Here is a 17,820-nt window from a genome sequence, read left to right as displayed (position 1 = left end):
GACTCTCTGAATATGGCGGACAATGAGGGCTGCTGAGAAGCCAAGGACAGTGGCACTGGGTTTTGATCCTACTTCATGTTCTGGCTTTGTGGGAGCCTAGCCAGTTTGGATGCTCACCTTCCTAGACCAGGATGGAGCGGGGAGGACTTTGGACTTTCCACAGGGCAGGGAACCCTGACTGCCCTTCAGACTGGAGAGGGAGGGGGAGAGGAGTGGGGGAAGAGGGAGAGGAGGGGGGGAGGGGGAGGGAAAAGGGAAATGGGGAGGGAAATGGGAGGCGGGGAGGAGGCGGAAATTTTTTTCAATAAAAAATTATATTAAAAAAAAGATTTACTTCGTTTTTAGTTCTATGTCTCTGGTGGGGTATGAGATGGACATGTGAGTACAGGTGCATTCCGAGTACAGAAGAGATGAGCTGGAGTTAAAGGTGGTTTTAAACCACCTGATGTAGGTGCTAAGACCCTAACTCCAGTCCAATACATAAGCAGTGTGTGCTAATAACCACTGAGCCATCTTTCCAGGTCCAAGCTTGTCTATGATTTTAAAAATGCCACAACAGACATTTTTGGACTGGAATTCTAGTAGAATTACTGTATCTAGGATAAACATTAGAATCAAATAGTTGTTTTTACTATATCTAGTGTAAACATTAGGATGAAGTTGTTTTATAGAAGTACTTTGACCCTGAAGAAATCACTGTAGAAAACAGTGATTGTTTTCTATTATCTATCGCTCTTTTTCTAAAGAAGCTTTACAGCCTTTGCAGGATTTTGGTCACAAGATGGCCCTGGCACACCTGGAGCATCTTGCATTATTAGGTACTGCAAACAGTATACAATAAGGACTAAAGCTGCAGGGGTGTGATGTTTCCTTTATGAAACACACAGATTAGATTAGAGGTTTTGGTATGAGGAATTTGTTTTACAACCCCCCCCCCAAAAAAAAAAACAACTTTTGTGTTAAAGATCAATAAATATGCTTCTGCTCAGCTATCTGAGGTTCATTCAGGAAGGCTAAACCTCCCTGCTGCCACAGGACTGAATTACTTCTGGAGTGACCCTCTTTCTTTAATTGTTCCATGTAACTCAGAAAACTGATACACATTTCTTATATAGGCAAGAGAACATCTAATAGAATATTTGGGTCCTAGAATATGATTCACATGCAGCTTTACAAGACAGTGACAAAATATCCTACTAATTATAACTTACAAAATTTGTTTTTTTCTTTTTAGCCGGGTGGTGGTGGAGCACCCTTTTAATCCCAGCACTCGGGAGGCAGAAGCAGGCGGATCTCTGTGAGTTCGAGACCAGCCTGGTCTACAAGAGCTAGTTCCAGGCCAGGCTCCAAAGCTACAGAGAAACCCTGTCTTCACACAAGTATATATTGCATGTTAAGTATATTCCCCTAGGCTATTTTCTTTTCATGCCTCTTCCTTTCCTCTTAGACCCTTATGTTCCCCTAAACAGTATCATTTCTAATTTCTTATTATATATACAGACATAAGTTTATCTATATAAAATCTAGGAAACAAAAATGAGAGAAAAATATATTTGCCTTTATGAGAGTAGTTTAATGTGAAATATGATTATAAATGATTGGGATCCTTTTCAGAAAGTTCTATCATAGGCTGATACGGTGAAATGTTTCTGCTTTGTCTTCTAGTAAGTTTCAGAGTTGAAGACAGGGATTTACTTTTATTCTGTACATGTGGATATCTAGCCTTCCCAGAATCATTCGTTAAGAGGCAGCTTTACCTACAATGTACATTTTTGGCATCTTTGTAAAAAATCAGATGGCAATATCTGAATTTATATGTGGTTATGCATATTTAAAGAGAACAGGATGACAACTAACAAGGAACCCAGATTGTTTTTTCTAATTTGAATCTTCATTATTTTGTAGGAATGCAATTTCTATAAGATCATATACCTATTCTGAAGTCCATAGGAGACTGTTTCTTATCTATCTATCTATCTATCTATCTATCTATCTATCTATCTATCTATCTATCCATCCATCCATCCATCCATCCATCCATCCATCCATCCATCTATTTGGTTTTTCGAGACAGGGTTTCTCTGTGGTTTTGGAGCCTGTCCTGGAACTAGCTCTTGTAGACCAGGCTGGTCTCGAACTCACAGAGATCCGCCTGCCTCTGCCTCCCCAGTGCTGGGATTAAAGGTGTGCACCACTACCGCCCGGCCCAGGAGACTGTTTCTTATAATTCATTCTTTTATCATTGGGTTATTTGTTGTTAACTGTTGTTTGCTTTAACAGTACAACTAAAAACTGACTGAGGAGTCATATGACTACAGGATTTGGTAACATATGACTCTATGTCTTTAAGATATGAAATCAGTATAGATCATAGTACTTGTCAAGAGAAAACAAAGAAAGAACAAAGAACTGAGCATTTACATCAATTAGTAAGCAAGTGATTCAGTGGATATGACATCTTCATTAGCTACAGCAGCCTCAAGACATTGATATTTCAGTAATTAATACATCTAGAGAAAAGGTGTTTGCAAAAAAAAATAATCTAAAATCACTCAAGATTACCTGCAGAGTACAATTCATCATCCTTATTATGTAGTCAAACTGCTGATGATCCAATATCGCCCGGTTCTGCTGGACATGCAAACCCAATTCCTCAGTGAGACACTGTCTTGCTGCTCTTCCTTTAAGGGCTCTCAAGGCAGCAGGAAGGGTCTGAGGACAAGAGAATTCCAAGTGACCAAATGCACTTTCAAGCAACCACACTGAAAAGTAAAGTACATCCTGTCAAGTAATTAACAAAGTCACTAGAAGTGAATTCTTAGGGAACAGGTGATTAACTGCTAATACCAATTGTAAAACAGATTTGTAATTATATGTTCATATGTAAGACACACCAAGAAAAACAAGTACAGGTAGCTTATAATATAGACTGAGAAAACATGAAATTCACTCCCCACTCTCCAGACTTGATACAACTTTAGTGGTCAAATAGACTGCTGCTTAGACCATGACTCAAAACTATAGACATTTAGATACCTTTAGATATATACATTAAAGCCTTCATTGTATGAATATTCAGAAATGGCTCCTCTAATTCACCATATAAAGCCTGTTCATTCACATATAGTAATAAAGAGCTTATTTAATCTGGAAAACCCAAAAGAACAGGAAGTACAATAAGCAAGAAAAGAAAAAGTATTAGAGCAGGTAGAGAAGCAGGTATAAAAACAGCATACAAAGCCTAGTATGATGGCATCACCTATATTCAGAGAGACTGAGGCAAGAGGATCAGTAAAACAAGGCCAATCTAAACTACTACATAGTGAGATTTTCTCAAAAACCTAAAACCAAAACAAACCAAAGTAAGAAAGAAATAGCATACAAGCTGAAGACAAGAGAAACAATAGGAAACCTGCTACATTTGGAAATATAAATATGCGAACAAAATCAATAAACAAATAACCAAAATAAAACCCATGAAAAAGTGAGGGATGGTGGGTTATTCAGTAAAGTAGCAAGTAACTGTACATGTTTACCAATCCCCTGTGGCAGATGTTCAGAACTGTGATCATGAGGCACCAAAAAAGGCTATGTTATGCTCAGCATGTACCATTGAAGAAGGCAAGAAAACCCAAAGAGACACATTTAAATTGTAATACCAGTTTCTAGTATGCACTAGACAATTTAACTAGATTCCTTGCAAAAACAGAATAAATTATATTAAAATTAAGTATGTGAAAAAAAGGTCTAAAGAATCATGCCTTAAAATTGGAGAAAAAGTGGCTGGAGAGATAGCTAGGCTATTAAGAGTGTGTATTAAAAAAAAAAAAGAGTGTGTATTGCTTTTGCAGAAGATACAAGTTAACTTCCCAGCGCCCACATCAAGTGATTCATCACACTGTAACTGGGGGGGGGGGGGGCGGCAGTTCTGATGCCATGGCCTCTGCAGTCACCTGCACTATTTGCGTGTATACAGTGCTCTCTCTCTCTCTCTCTCTCTCTCTCTCTCTCTCTCACACACACACACACACACAATTTAAAATAATAACATTAAATCTTTATAACAACTAGAGAGAAAAAACGACTACCAAATTCTCTTGTAGCCATAGGCTTGAACTATAGTCTTAAATTTGGAATACTATTCATTTAAAATGGCTTAAAGAGACAAAAGAATAGAGAACAGACCACTTGCCAACTTTGAAATGTAATTCTAAAAGGAAAATATTAAATAGGAAAATATTATTTTATTACCTTCTCAGTCTCCAAAGTTTTATTTTCAAATATGAATGATATGCAGTTTCTAACAACTTCCAGTCTCTGTGCACTATTGAAAACTGTTATCACTTTATCCATTATCGAAACTAATGGAGGAATATAAAGAAAACACAAATAAATTAAAACTATAGTCTTAAAGTGACTAAGTTTTCTCCCTTTGAAGGATACAATTTAGTTCACATTTCATAACAATGAAGAGGTAAATTAACCAGTACAACACTTGCAAATCAACAAATCAACTTTAAGATACACCCAGAATGCTAAGCTAGAGCTAGGATGGGAAACGGCATCACAATCACAAGATTTTAATACATCTCCCTAAGCTGCTAGGGAAGAAGAGACAAGGTTCAGTAAGTAAAGACAGTCTACAGCCCCACCTCTTCCCCTGGGTCCCTATTGAACTTGAGTTAAAAGAGGAAAGACTGGTTTCAAAATGGAGGGCCACAATCCAAAGGAACCAGGACAGTTGAGGAAGCTGTTTACTGGTGGTCTGGGATTCCAAGCTACAGATGACAGCTTAAGGGAACATTTTGCGAAATGGGGCTACACTTACAGACTGTGAGGTAATGAGAGATTACCCATACAAAATGTTCCAGTGGCTTTGTTTTTGTGACCTACTGTTGTGTCGAAGAGGTGGATGCTACAATGTATGCTTGGCCACGCACGTCGATGGGCTGGGCGTGTGGTGGAACCAAAAATATCTTTTCCAGCCTAGTACCCATTCAACAGTGAAGAATATAGAGAAGAATATAATCTGAAAGACCAATTTTAAAGGTATGGCAAGATTGAAACCATCGAAATTATGTAAGAAAAAAGAGGATTTGCTTTGGAAATTTTAATGACCATGATACAGTTGATAAAATTATTGTTCTGAAACACCACACTATTAGTGGCATTAATTGTGAAATGAAAAAGGCCCTTTTTAAAGAAAAGACACGGGATCACAGAGAGGTTATGGAGGTGGATCTGGCAACTTTATAGGTCATAGAGGAAACTTTGAGGGTGGTGCAGATAATTTGGTTGTAGTGGAAACTTTGGTGTTAGAGGAGGCTATGGTGGTGGAGGCAGTGGAAGCAGAGGTAGTTATGGAGGTGGTGACGGTGGATATAATGGATTTGAAGGTGATGGTGGCAGCTATGATGGTGGTTATGGTTATAGCTTGCTTCTGCTGTCACGGTTTTGAGAGTCTCACTGTCTAGTCTAGGTGTTGTACTCCCTATATAGCCAAGTCCGGCATAGAACTTAGAACAATCATGCTTTAGCCTCCCAAGTGCTGGAGCTATAGAAATGTACACCACCCCCTTTTATGAAAGGCTTATTTTTAAAATGAGCAAACACACACACACACACACACACACACACACACACACTCACAAATACATACCAACAGGTGGACCTGCTGGCACCACACATTTCTTTTCTATTCGTGTAGCAGGAGGTGCATTCTGGTTCTTAGCAAGATTTTCTTGTATTAGTTCCTGAACCCGGGCTTCATTAATCTTTGGGAAAGGAAGAATATGAACTCTCAAGTGGGATCCTTCTGTTGGGCGTGGAACTTTCTGGAATGCCATATGAGGGTTTGGATTCTCCTGCAGCATCCGACACAAATAAAAGTATCCAAGTTAACATATTTAACATGACAGTGGAAAACAGGAAGAACAGAACAGAAGAGCATAGAAGGACACCTGACACATACATATATATATATACCAATGCATATAGAATACTAGAATCTTTTTCCAGGATCTTTCAGCAGCATCTGAGACAGTTGGTCTTCTTCTTCCATGAATATGTCCCTTGCCTGGATTTCAGATCTGATTGCATCTCCTCACTTAATTATATGAATACCGCAATCCCTGGGCCTTCACTTTATCAACCATAAGTCCCTTTGAGATCAGTTCCAGTATTTTATCTTTTAATCATAAGGACATCAATGAGTCAATGTTCTTTTGGGACAGGTTGTTCTTATTTTTGGTCTTTTTTTTTTTTTTGGGTTTCTCTGTGTAGTGCTGGATGTCCTAGAACTCACTTATAGATCAAGCTAGCTTTGAATTCATAGATCTGCCTGTCTGTGCCTCCCAAGTGCTGGGATTAAAGGTAAGTGCCACCACTGTCTGGCTTGATGCAATGTTCTTAATTTGAGTGTTCTCCAATTCTACAGTCTTCTACTTAACTATCTATACAAAGTATTTCCACTAAGATTTAAAGTAACATCTTCAATTTGGGTCTAAAATGTAGTCTATAAACTCAGTCTTGATCACTGTAGTGAATAGCATGTGTTTTTTCCCAATCATTCCTGTGGAAAGATTAGTCATCTTCTAATCCCCTTTGCTAACATACAATTACCATTCTTCTTGTGGCCCTCACCTTCAGAGTACATTTACCATGTGCCTACTTCTCAGTTTAGTTTAAGCCAGCAGCTCTTCAATTATTCAGTACATTTGGTCTCCTTGGTTCTGCCCTTCTCAGTCTTTCAGCAGTGAAGACATTGGTCTTATTAAAAGCATGACAACTTACCCACAACCTTGTTCAGTCAAGTGGCCTCCTCATCAGAGTAAAACCCAAAATTATTAACGACATTGCAAGATCTAGTCTTTCTATGCTACTATATGCTATATCCATTTGAATCAGGCTCATAGGCTTTCTGTTCCTGCCTCAAGTCCTTGGAACACACTGTTCCCTTGGTCTAAAATACTTCTCCATTTCCACTGAATTCGCATTTCTTATGGACATTCTTTCTGGATAGTTTACCAAAATTATATTTTTTTCCTCAATAATCCATTATCTTTCTTACATGTTTCTCTTTAGTATGTAAAATCTTTCCACATAGTATGAATTTTATATTATTTAGCCTTGTCTTACTAAAATAAAGCACCACAAAAGCAGATGTCTTGTTTGATTAAAAAGTTATGTTTTAATTAAAAAAATTTGAACTATTTTATGTTGCTTTGTGTATTTGCATGTGTGCTTCTGTGTGATGCACACATGCATACAGGTGCCTAAAGAGGCCAGAGGAGGGCACTGACTGTCCTGGAGCTGGAGTTCTAGGCATATGAGACTTGTCTAATGTAAGTGCTGGAAACTGAACTCCAGTCCTTTACAAGACCTCAGGGCCATTTCTCCAGCCCCATATTAAAGAGTTGGGTTTGTTGTATTGCTGCTGCTGTTGTTTTCGTTTTGTTTATTTGTCCTGTTCTATATACCTGTTGTAGAAAAAAACTGAGAGGCATGCAGAAGGTACTTCCCACTGCATCCTAACAAGTGGGAAACAATGACACATATCAGAAGTATAATAATTTAATTATTTTAAAGTTTTTGGTGCAGGAGAGTGAACTCAGGACTTTCTATATGCTACCCCTGAGCAACACTCATTATTCCTACCAGCTAATATTTTCAAATATTCTAGGGCCAGCATGAAACTTTATCTAGCATCAAATAAAGGAGGATTCTATTTCAAACCCTGAGCACTGTGGAATTTATGTGTTCTCTAAAGTTCTCTAGGGAAGGCTGCTTTACAACCTTTCTTAGACCAATTCTTGCATTTATTATCCTTCTGCCACCAGAAAATTCCTTATTTCCACTGAACCTATGCTATTCATGGTGTAGACTAAACTCATTAGTATCCTATAACAAGCTCTTGTCAGTTAAAAATGGTCAACTGTCACCATCTATTAAAACTGCTCCCCCAAATTCTTTTAGGTTATGTAGCAGACCCAAAAAAGAAAAAGGTGGATCAGGGCAGAGGATACAGTTAGCATTTTTCAAAACACAGTTGAAATAAGACTGCTTTGTGGGCCAAAGCACCATATTTTAGTTCTTGTACTGCTCAACATGTGATGCTAAATAAATAACTTTACGTAAGATAATCAAGCTTATGCTACAAATTTCCTTGAAAATGCAAAATTGTGTATATTTAGGGTTTTTTTCCTAAAATTTTGCCCGGAATCAGTACAAACATCACTTATCTGTATTCTCTGTAATTTTTTCTTCAAAAAATAGTACACTTGTTTGCTTTTATCTATTCATACATTCTCAGAATATTTAATTTATAATTTTTAAAAATAGAGTGGAAATAGGTTTCCAGGGTGGAGAGGTAATGACTTATTTTTGTAGCAATTTAAAAAACCTTCTGAATTCTATTTCAAATGAAGTAAATAATAGTAATCATGACAACTCTTAAAGATACTCTTGTATATGTGTATATATGTCTATGTTCATATGTGTGTCTGTGTGGGGGTACACCAAAGGAGTGTGTGTAGAGGTCTGAGCAAAGTTTTGATTGCTGGTTCTTACATCTTGTTTGAGATAGGGTCTCTTTGTTCACTACTATGTGGGCTGGCTTGCAAGCTTCTGGCATTTCTCATGTGTCTACATTCCAGCTCCTTACAGATGCACACGGAAATGCATTATGGACTTGGACATCACTGTGTCTTGTTTTTACATGAGCTCTGGGGATCTGAACTCAGACTGTCAGGTTTCCATGAGAAGAGCTTTGCCCACTGAGCCATATCCCTAGCCTCATCATTTTAACAACTTTTAAAACATTTTTACAAACTTTTGAAATATTGCAAATATTTCTGAGTTGCATCTTAATTTTTTTTAGCATCTCTATGACCTGCTGTACTAACAATGACTTAAGGTCGTTTAGAAAAACAAAGGGTACATAGCACTTCTAGTCAAAATCTGTACTTTGGCATGTTTATTTTTATAGGAAAGAACAAAGACCCATAAAAAGATAAGGAAATTCAGAACAGTATAGCTTGGATCTACATGCCATCCAGTGGCTCATATACTAGGTTCTGTCACCAGCCATTGGTACTATGAGGAGTGCTAAAATCTTTATGAGTTAGAGCCCAGTGGAAAGAAGTTACATTACAGGGTGTGCACCTTTGATGGGGATAATGGCCCTTCAGCCACTTCATGTCTGTTTCCTAGCCACAGTGAGATGAACAGCCTCTTCCACCTTGTACACTAGTCTTGACAACTATGTCATCAAAGCCCAAAACATCAGGGTCTAGAAGCTATTGCTTAAATCTCTGAACCACAGAATCAACATTAATCTTTCCTCCTTGTAAGTTCATTGTTTCAGGTATTTTGTCCCAGTAAGAGAGAACTGATAGACAGAGAAAATGGGTGAGTCAAAGTTTCTAAACTTGTGACTATTAGTGAAGGATTAAATAGACAAAGTGAACAGACAGCCCAGAAACAGGATTAGATATGAACTATGGCAATACTAGGTACATGATTTTGTATACCATGTATTAAAATGAAATGCATTCCTTTTCTTTGTAAGATCGCAATACCAACTACTTACAAAGTAGTAACAATAGTGATTGCACTTGTAGTAAAAACAGCAGCAGCAGTCTATACATTAATCACTTATTAAAGAAAACATGTTGCTCATTAACAGTATTCCTACAAACGAAATCAGAAAATCTGTAAACCAAATACATGCAACAAGAATTTGAAAACCCCATGTTAAAAGTTCAAAGGTGACCCTATCTGTAGTTGCCAAAACATTCTAGAGCAAAATGCAGAGTTTAGATAAATTCACTAAATTATGACACACTGTGTTTACAGGATGGTTTCCTGGCTGCTGTGTTTGTGCGCTACTGCCCTCTAATGGGCAGCTTGTTAAAGTGTAAAGGAACACATGTGCTACTTTAACATATGCTTGGTTCCCAAAAGGGCTTATGCGAAAAGAAAAGCAAGGAAAGGAACCTCAGGTTAGGATCTGCTGTATTCAAGGAGGTCTTAGAAATACCTATTCTTACTTATTACTATAAGGGGTTTTGACTGGTTCCTTAGGTTACTGGTTTTATTAAAAATTAAAAACTGTATTAAAGTTTTGCTGCAGAAACAAGGAAATTCATTATTTTCTAAGAGTTCAAACAAAATTTTTACTTGGGTTCAGAGAACTGTAAATGCAAAGTAATAACCAAAGCCTTAGACAACTGAACAAAGTAATATGGAAAGAAGACTGTGCAAGTCCACCAGAATGAACAGCCTGAGAAAGTCGGGGTGAACTCAGCCCTACATTGGGGGTAAATTTTAAATTTGGATGATAATTTTCAAAGCATGGTCTTTGTAATCCTGACACAGTACATACAGGGAGAAACTTGCTATTTTTCTCAGTCTTGAAAAAAATTACAAACATATATACCATATAGCTGGAGAACATCATTTTTTCTTCCTTAGCCAGACTAAATGAAAGTATAAGTACACACACACACACACACACACACACACACACACACATATGTTTTAGAGAAAAGAAGACCAAGCATACATGCTAAATAAAGGCAAAACAAAACAAAAATCCTAAAATTCACTGGGAATCCAAAGGAATCAACAGCCATACTAGAAAAAAAATTTTCCCTAAAATTTGATTTAGCAGTGAAGGACAAATCAATGTGACTTTGTTAGAGGTTACCAAATATTGAAGATTAGCTTAGATGCTTAAAATTGTTTGCTATCCACCATTCATACCTAGCACTCTGGGGGAATGACACAAATCATACCAAATATAATTGGAGACATTATTATTGCTGATGTAAATCACTAAATACTACTAATATAATTGGTCTCTTGAGCTGCCAGACAGTATATAAAACTGATAGAATGAAATATTCTTGATTTTCCAACTTTGCAAGCCTTTCAAGGATCACTCAGATGCATCAGTCTAACTAACACTATTGCATCTGGTGTTGAGGATGTGCCCATCTAATATGCTGAGTGTTTCACCTCTATTGGATATGCTTCTCAATCTTAACACTACTGGCATTTGAAACATGACAATTCTTTGTTTACAGTGGGTATGGAGAGTCTTCACATATTGTAAAACATTTGGAAGCATTAATGGCTTGTATTTACTAGATGACAACAGGCCAAATGCCACCATCAGGGCCCAGCTACAACAGCAAGACCTGAATATTCCAACACAGCTGAAGCACACACACACACACACACACACACACACACACACACACACAAAATGATCGTTAAACCAACTTTATGAAGTTGATAGAGGTCCTTTAAAAAGAAATGAAAAAAATATATTAAAGAATTTGAGGGAAAAACAGAAAAAAATGGAGACAATCAACAAATACATTAAAGAATGTCAAGTCAAGAAAAAAACCAACAGATGAAGGAAACTTCAAGACCTCAAAATTGAAATAGAAGCAATAAAGAAAAAAGGAAAATGAGGGAATTCTTGAAATGGAAAATCTGGTAAGCAAACAGAAAATACAGAAGCAAACATCACCAACAGAATACAAGAGATGGACGAGAGAATCTTAGGCATTGAAGATACAATAGAAGAAATACATTCATCAGTCAAATAAAATGTTATAGCTAAAACATTTCTGACACAAAACTTCCAGGAAATCAGGGTCACTGTAAAAAGACCAAGCCAAAGAATAATAAGAATAGAAGAAGAATCCTAGCTCAAAACCTAGAAAATATATTTAACAAAATTATAGAGGAAAATTTTCCTAACCTAAAGAACATGCTAATAAAAGGTACAAGAAGCTTACAGGACACCAAATAGACTGGACCAGAAAAGAAAGTCCCTGTACCACATAATAATCAAAACACTAAACATACAGAACAAAAAAATAATTAAAAGCTACAAGAGAAAAAGGCCAAGTAACATATAAAGGCATAGCTATTAGAATTACACCCGACTTCTCAATGTAGACTATAAAAGCCAGAAGGGTCTGGACAGATGTCTTGAAGACTCTAAGAGACCACAAATGGCAGCAAAACTATACCTAGCAAACCTTTAAATCACCATAAATGGAGAAAACAAGATATTATATGACAAAGTCAAATTTAAATACTATCGACAAATCCAGCCCTACATAAGGTACTAGAAAGAAAACTCCAAACCAAGGAAATGAACTACACCCACGAAACAAGGCAATAAATAATTGTGCATCCAGCAAAGCTCAAAGGGAAACAAACACATACATACACTCTACCACCAACATTACCACAAACAACAACAAAATAACAGAAATTAACAATCAATGGTCATTAATATATCTCAAGATCAATGGGCTAAATTATCCAAAAAAAAAAGGCATATCAGAATGGGAAAACAAAACAAGAAACCAGGATCCATCCTTCTGCTGCATACAAGAAACACCTCAACATAAAAAGACAGATATTACCTCAGAGTAAAGGGTTAGAATTTTATTTTCTAAGCAAATGGATGTAACAAGCAAGCTGCTATAGGTTTTCTAATATCTAACAAAACAGACTGCAAACCAAAATTAATCAAAATAGATGGAGAAGGACCTTTTATAGCAATCAAAGGAAAAATTGATCAGGAAGACATTGCAATTTCCTCCCCCCCTTTTTTTTTGTACCCAGGATTTACTAAAAAATTTAAACATTTTTGTTTGTTTGTTTTTTGTTTTTTTGAGACAAGGTTTCTCTGTAGCTTTGAAGCCTGTCCTGGAAATAGCTCTTGTAGACCATGCTAGCCTCGAACTTACAGAGATCTGTCTACAACACTGCAATTCTTAACATCTATGCCCCAAACACAAGAGCACCCACATTTGTAAATGAAGCATTATTAAAGCTCAAATTTCACCAAATCTCACAAACTAATAGACAGTTAAGACAGAAAGGAAATTAATAGAGAAATAATGAAGCTAACAAATGTTATTACCCAAATGGACCTGACAGATATCTACAGAACATTTCATCTAAACATAAAAGATTATATTTTCTTCTCAGCACCTCATGAACCACATACTCAGTCACAAAGCAAATCTCAAAAGACAAAAGAAAACTGAAATTAACCCTGTACCCTATCGGTCCACCACAGAGTAAGACTGAATATAAACAATAAGAACAACATAAAACCTACAAACTCATGGTAACAGAAAACCTCCCTACTGAATAACTACTGTATCAAGGTAGAAATAACAAAATTAATTAAAGACTTCCTAGAATTCAATGAAAATAAATGCACAGCATGCTCAAACATATGGGACACATATCACTAAGTGCCTTCATTAAAAAATGCAAAGGTCTAACAGTACACCTGAATGCTCTAGAACAAAATGAAGCAAACACACCCAAGAGAAATAGACTGCAGGAAATAAACTGTGAGCTGAAATTGATAAAATAGAAACAAAGAAAAAATACAAAGAATCAAAAAAAAAAAAAACAGAATTGATTCTTTGAGAAAATCAACAAGATAGACAAACCCTTATCCAAACTAACTAAAACAAAGAGAATATCTGCTGTAGGAAATATCTTCAGCTAGTAGCCTTTAAATTACCAGCCCACTTGGGCATGGCCTTTTTTTTTTTGTACTATAAATGCCGATGTAAAATGTTTACTCCCTCTCTCTTCTGATTGCTGGATTTGTTTACTGTTTCCTTGTTCATGCAGAGGACTGTGACCTGTGCATCTACACCTAAATAAATAACCCTTTCTTATACTCAATTCTGAGCTAGTGAGGAATTTCTTTTTAGAGTCCTTCATCTGGTACCCACGTGGATCCCAACTCTACACCTAATCAGTGGACAGGTCTAAAAGGCCCAAAAGGTCCATGCCCAAAAGGTCCCCCACCCCAGCTTGCTGTCTTGCTTTCACCTACTAAGTGATTTTTTTGTAAAACCTTGCTACAGCGGAGCTAAACATGGCAACTTGGAAATTTCCCAGGCTTGGGCACATGTCCTTCCCCCACGCCGTGGAGACTTGAGCAGCTTCTGGTTGGTGTTCCCTGCTTGTGAGTTTTGGGCTCCTTGCTCCGTGTATGGAATTGATTTAACTGCTTTTAATTTGTCAAAGGAAAGCACATTTGTCAGTATTTAACCAGACACCAAGGCAGAAAAACCAAAGCGGCACAGGACGATTTGTGCCACCACCGGTTGTGCTGCCACTGATACCTTAGCCGCCAGTGGTTGTGCTGCCACTGATACCTTAGCCGCCAGTGGTTGTGCTGCCACTGATACCTTAGCCGCCAGTGGCAGCTCTTCGCCATGCAGCTGCAGCTGTGACATCTGCTGGACAAAAGTTATATAATTGCACACAATATTACCATGCAGAATTTTAATAACATTTTTGCTGATACTATGGATTGTATTCTGCAAGGCTTATATGGCTATTGTGATACATCCATTTAGTCGATATTGGGACTAAGTTTTATTCTTCATATTATATCCTTAAGAAAATGGTTTGATAAAAGAGCCAAGAATGAGGCACTTTTAGAAACGATACAGTTTTTACAGACTAATAATGAACAGCTAACTGAAAGGATTAATATCATTGGAAATCTAAAGTTATCTGAAAAAATTAATACCATTGAAAAGGGTAACATTAATTTGACAGACAAGATTCAATCCATGTCATAGGGTACTGAGAAATTATCTGAAAGAATTCATACTGTTGAATTTGACAACCAAAATCTGTTAAAAAGTTATGATAGGTTAGCAGATAGAGTATCCCTCCAAGAAGGCAATCTGCACACTATCCAAATAATGTCCAAGGATGAGATACTATCTTTCAAGGAAAAACTTCAGACATTGGAATGACATGTGCAGAATGAGGACCAGAGGTTAGGTGCCTCAATGAAATTACTAGAAATATATACAGGTCAAGAGATTCAGGCTTTACAAAAGACAGTAGTGAAAAGATTTGAAACAATTGAGCAAATTATGGAGCTGAGGAGCACTGAAAGAAGGTACAAGGACAGGTTTTAATAATGCCAGTACCTGTCAGAGATGAAAGGGTTTTAGCGTCCTACTCTGTAATCAACTCTTAGAAACCATCAAGTTCTAAATGCCCAAAAGGATCCAAAGAAGGTAGATGGGTTCCTATAGGAATGAATGACTAAAAGAAATTAAAGCATTATGATGTATCCTGACAAGAAAGTATGGCTCCAAGACACAGAGCCCAAAGGTATCTCTCTCCCTTAATCTCTTTTCTTCACAGAGATCTACAGTAAATGACGGGTTTGAAGTTTCCACCCCACAGAAACCTAAGACAGGAGATTGCATAAAATAAAATGCCTGATTTGCAAAGATGAGTAAATTTGGGTAAAGGGAGAAGTCTTTGCCTAAGGCAGATGTGATGATCTGTCCTGTTCAGAAGCACAGGTTTCATTAAAATTAATTAAGAGAGAGTGGACTGTAGGCCCACATTTCTACATCGAATGGCAGTCAGACTTCCATGCCATAGTTTGGACTTGCCACACAGGAGGTGGTCACCTCCCTAAGAAAGGGGCAGGATAAGCTAATGTTGTTCTGCTCCTTCTTTGTAATTTGGAGGATGCCTGGGATAAAGATGTTAATTTGGCCTATGTGACAGAGCTGGCATACAGAGCAGGAATGTAGGAAGACATGACAGAGAGGGCATAGAAAGGTGTGAACGTGACTAAAGTCATCCACCTGGTTACCTAGGAAACAGAATGCTAATGAATTTATCCCCAGTCTACATTTTGGTACAAAGGCTGTAGAGAATAATCACAGAGAATTTTTAGGATTTGAACTCAGGATTTCATGAGGGATCACTGAGAATCTCCAAATGGATAAAGCCATGCGAGTTGTCTCAATTATTTCCACGCCTCCCCTCTGGGCTGGAGGAATAATTTAGGGTCCAGGCTGGCACCGGACCCTGACAAATATCTTATAGCTTGCATTCAGCATTTGTTAGGGAGATGGTAAAGACATGAACTTCTAGCAATAAGGCTACCCCATATGACTGGCTTTAATTAGTTTCAGCAGTCCTGGATGATGGGCCACAATTGATGTGGAAATGTTATTTGTGAGAAGAAGCAGAAATTTTAGAACAACAGGGAAAAGCAAAAGGTCTCGAGACTTCCCAACATCAAAATCTTGGCAAGGGCACTTATGCTGACCCATAGGATCAAGATTTTATGATGAACAAATCTTGTACCTATGCCACACAGCAGCCTTAAATGCTTGGGACAGGATTTAAGAAAAACAAACTGTATCATATATTAGGGTGAAACAGGGCCATAAGGAACCCTTTAGTGACTTAATACAAAGATTAATTAAGGCTGTACAAATAGGAGTACCAGAACCAGAAGCTAGACGAGTACTTATTGAATCTCTGGCTTTTGAAAATGCCAACTTAGAATGCAGAAAGATACTTGATCCCTTAAAGGTTAGATCACCACCTATACATGAATGGATCCTGCATACAATGAACATTGAGATATTTGACTATAATACTGAATCTTGGGGTAAGAGAAGCAATTTTCAGAGGTATGAGTAGACATCAAATTGCCAATGTTTTAATTGTGGTAGAATAGGACATCTGAGAAGGGATTCTAGAAAAGAAATTCCTAGAAATAATGTCTCTTTTGGGAATGGCAAAAATAAAAGATAGCAACCTTATGGATTATGTAGGAGGTGAGGCAAAGGTTGACACTGGATCAATAAATACAGATCAACAAAAGACAAACAAGGCAACCGGATACCATTGTGAAAATCCTTGGGGGGCCTCTCACAGGCCCCCAAGTCAAAAGTGGTACAGTCATACCCAGTCATTGTGGAGGAAATGTCTCATGAGGAAAATGAAAAAAAAATCTAGTGCCTGTTGTAAAACAAAACAAAACAAAATACTGTTCTGGATGATGAAATAAACATGGAAGATGAATAAAAAAATTCCAGTAGGAAATAGGAAACATATATTCTGGCAAACATCTATAAATAATCAAAGACCAAAGCTAAGAGTGCACATAAATAACATTGTAATTGTGAGTTTGATAGACATGGGTATGGACATGAGTATCATTACTCCAGAATGTTGGCATCCAAATTGGCCTCTTCAAGAGGCAGATGTCCAATTCCTAGGTATTGTAACCCTATTTCAAGAGAAACAAAAAATGAGATGGGTTGAATGCATAGGGCCAGAAGGACAGAAAGAAAGGGTGAGGCCACATGGCTAATATCGCAGTGAATTCATGGGGTCATGAATTCCATGGAATACCCAGATTAACATTCTTACAGTTCCTGAAATTCATATTACTGGGAAGGATATTATAAGGTACTATACACGTAGGTCACCAGCCATTAAGGCTGTACAGAACACAAAGCAATTAGCAAATCTTTAGAGGTACCAATGGCCCTACATTTAAAATGGTTAATGAAGAAAACAGTATGGGTTAAACAAACAGCCCTTAATAGAAGACAAACTGTAGTCTTTAGAACAGCTGGTACAGGAGCAACTAGATGCTCACCATACTGAAGAATCAACCAGCCCTTAGAATTCTTCTGCATTTGTTTTTAAAAAGAAATCTGTTAAATGGAGAATGGTGACAAATCTAAGACCTGTCAACAAGATAATTCAACCTATGGGCCCTCTACAGTATGGAATTCCTCTGCTTTCTCTATTTTCATATATAGTTATTGATTTAAATGATTGTTTCTTCACTGTACCTTTACAAGAAAAGAATAAAGAGAAATTTGCCTTCCCAGTGCCTACTTATAATAATTCTCAGGCTACTAGGAGATAGCAGTGGAGGATTCTCCCACACAAAATGCTTAATAGCCCTACCCT

General features: G+C 37.4%; 1 protein-coding gene across 4 annotated transcripts in view; it reads right to left on the bottom strand.

Annotated features, from left to right (window-relative positions):
- The window catches only part of Sbf2 (SET binding factor 2), a 371,745-nt gene that overhangs the window by 136,050 nt on the left and 217,875 nt on the right, over nucleotides 1-17,820 (bottom strand). For all 4 annotated transcript variants that reach the window (XM_050163377.1, XM_050163379.1, XM_050163381.1 and 1 more), the window contains exons 14-16: nucleotides 5,660-5,864; nucleotides 4,252-4,361; nucleotides 2,563-2,712 (exon numbers count right to left, since the gene is read on the bottom strand). In XM_050163377.1, the coding sequence (XP_050019334.1) occupies nucleotides 2,563-2,712; nucleotides 4,252-4,361; nucleotides 5,660-5,864 (465 nt within the window). The remainder of the gene's footprint in view (nucleotides 1-2,562; nucleotides 2,713-4,251; nucleotides 4,362-5,659; nucleotides 5,865-17,820) is intronic.

Source organism: Alexandromys fortis, unplaced genomic scaffold (genome assembly GCF_014885135.2).
Source record: "Alexandromys fortis isolate MF-2015 unplaced genomic scaffold, M_Fortis_MF-2015_v1.1 scaffold_129, whole genome shotgun sequence".
Taxonomy (NCBI): Eukaryota; Metazoa; Chordata; class Mammalia; order Rodentia; family Cricetidae; genus Alexandromys; species Alexandromys fortis.
This window is presented reverse-complemented; position numbering and strand designations above follow the sequence as displayed.